We start from the raw sequence: 1,760 nt of genomic DNA, 5'->3' as shown, positions 1-1,760 counted from the left end.
CTGAAAGAGTAGTTAGGCGCTGAATGGGCTGCCCAGGGAGGTGGTTGAGTCACCATCCCTGGAGGTGTTCAAGAAACATTTAATTGTAGTACTGAGAGACATGGTTTAGTGGAGAAATACTGATGGTAGATGGGCAGTTGGACTGGATGATCTTGGAGCTCTTTTCCAACCTTGGTGATTCTATGATTCTACAATTCTGATCTCAATTCTGCCATTGGATGAAACTGCCTTTCCAACAGATATTGAATAATGAGCAGGAACTTATTTGAATAGAAAGAAAAAACAAATTCCTTCTTTCTTTCTCATCAGCTACTGCTATGCTTCTTTTTCTTCAGAAGCATGGAATTGTTCCATATACCTTGATCACAGCATTAGAATCCTGCTGAGTAGATGGCAATGGTTATGTTTATGAAGACTGGCTGAATCCTTCTTCATCTCAACCTCAACTCTCAGTGGAAGGTGCATGGTTTTTGAACAGGTGATTGTTGACTCCACAGAAGTATGTTATACAAAATAATTTCTACCTTTGTTTGTTCTCCTGATTTCAGTATTTTTGCAATACTGGATATTTGGCTCTGAATCAAGAGGTATATCTATGTCAAGAGGATATGTAACTTGTCCCATTACTTCATTTCATCTGTGTTAAGACAAAGATACGAAGTCCTGCAGATATACAGAAACATTTAAATAGTGATTTAAATGATCCTTCAAGAAATGTATTTACATACGAATATTATCCACCAAATAGTAAATCTAGGATGACTATTTTTTCAAATAATGATGAAGATGGTATTTTGTTTCTGTATGAATATAATCCATATAATAATGAATATCCAGAAAAAACATATTTATGCCGCCTTAGTACTACAGAACAAAAGATAACATTATGCGAAGCCGTTAATATGGAATATTTAGGAAGAACTCTTAAATTTGACTCTTATGACATTGTTAATGAAGAAAATAATAAAAAAAATATAAGTAGTTTAAAAAACCCCAATCATAAAATTATTAAATCAAAATATGATAAGTTATTATTTAAAGAATATCCCTACCATCATATAAAAACAAAATACATATCATATTATAATAAAAAGAATATCTTATGTAAAAAAATTAATAATGATAATATGGAATGTATCGATGCTAATTACGGCGGACGTTTAATTTTCTTAGATGATGGATATTATGATTTACATAAAAAATATTTATATGTTCCCAATAATTGCTTAGGAGAAAATTTAAATTCTTCATGTTCTCCATATATATGCGATATCCAGGATACAAATGAGTTTGTTCCATGTGAATATGAAGAAATGAGTGTTGTAAAAAACATAAGGCCAATAAATAACATAATGCCAACAAAAATTATAATGCCAAAAAAAGACATGAGGCCAATAAATGAAATAATACCATGTGAAGACCTAATGCCATGTAAATACGTGAGGTCATATAAACACATGTTGCCACCATATAACATTATACCATTGAAAGGCATAAGGCCAATAAAAAACATAGGGCCAAATTCAAAAAATCCACACGCGATATCATTAAAGAATAAGGATATTAATCATGAAAATCGTTTGAATAATTCTGCACTCTTTGCAATGTCTTTTATGTCTTTTCTAGTTATATTCATTTTTTTTTTTTGCCTTTTATATAGGTTTTTATTTTTTTTAAATGTAATTTTTATATTTATTCTATTAAAATTTTTTTAATGCATGCAATACATGGATTGATATTTATAATAAAAAAAATTACAA

The 1,760-nt window shown here is 30.1% G+C and overlaps 1 protein-coding gene across 1 annotated transcript; it reads left to right on the top strand.

Annotated features, from left to right (window-relative positions):
• Positions 1–758: 758 nt before the first annotated feature.
• On the top strand, positions 759–1,715 carry PGAL8A_00327400 (fam-e protein; the record flags this gene model as incomplete). Its single annotated transcript, XM_028672300.1, has 1 exon — positions 759–1,715. One exon carries the CDS (start codon positions 759–761, stop codon positions 1,713–1,715), a length of 957 nt encoding a protein of 318 aa, XP_028528866.1.
• Positions 1,716–1,760: the final 45 nt, after the last annotated feature.

This window comes from Plasmodium gallinaceum (genome assembly GCF_900005855.1).
Source record: "Plasmodium gallinaceum strain 8A genome assembly, contig: PGAL8A_v1_94, whole genome shotgun sequence".
Taxonomy (NCBI): Eukaryota; Apicomplexa; class Aconoidasida; order Haemosporida; family Plasmodiidae; genus Plasmodium; species Plasmodium gallinaceum.
This window is presented reverse-complemented; position numbering and strand designations above follow the sequence as displayed.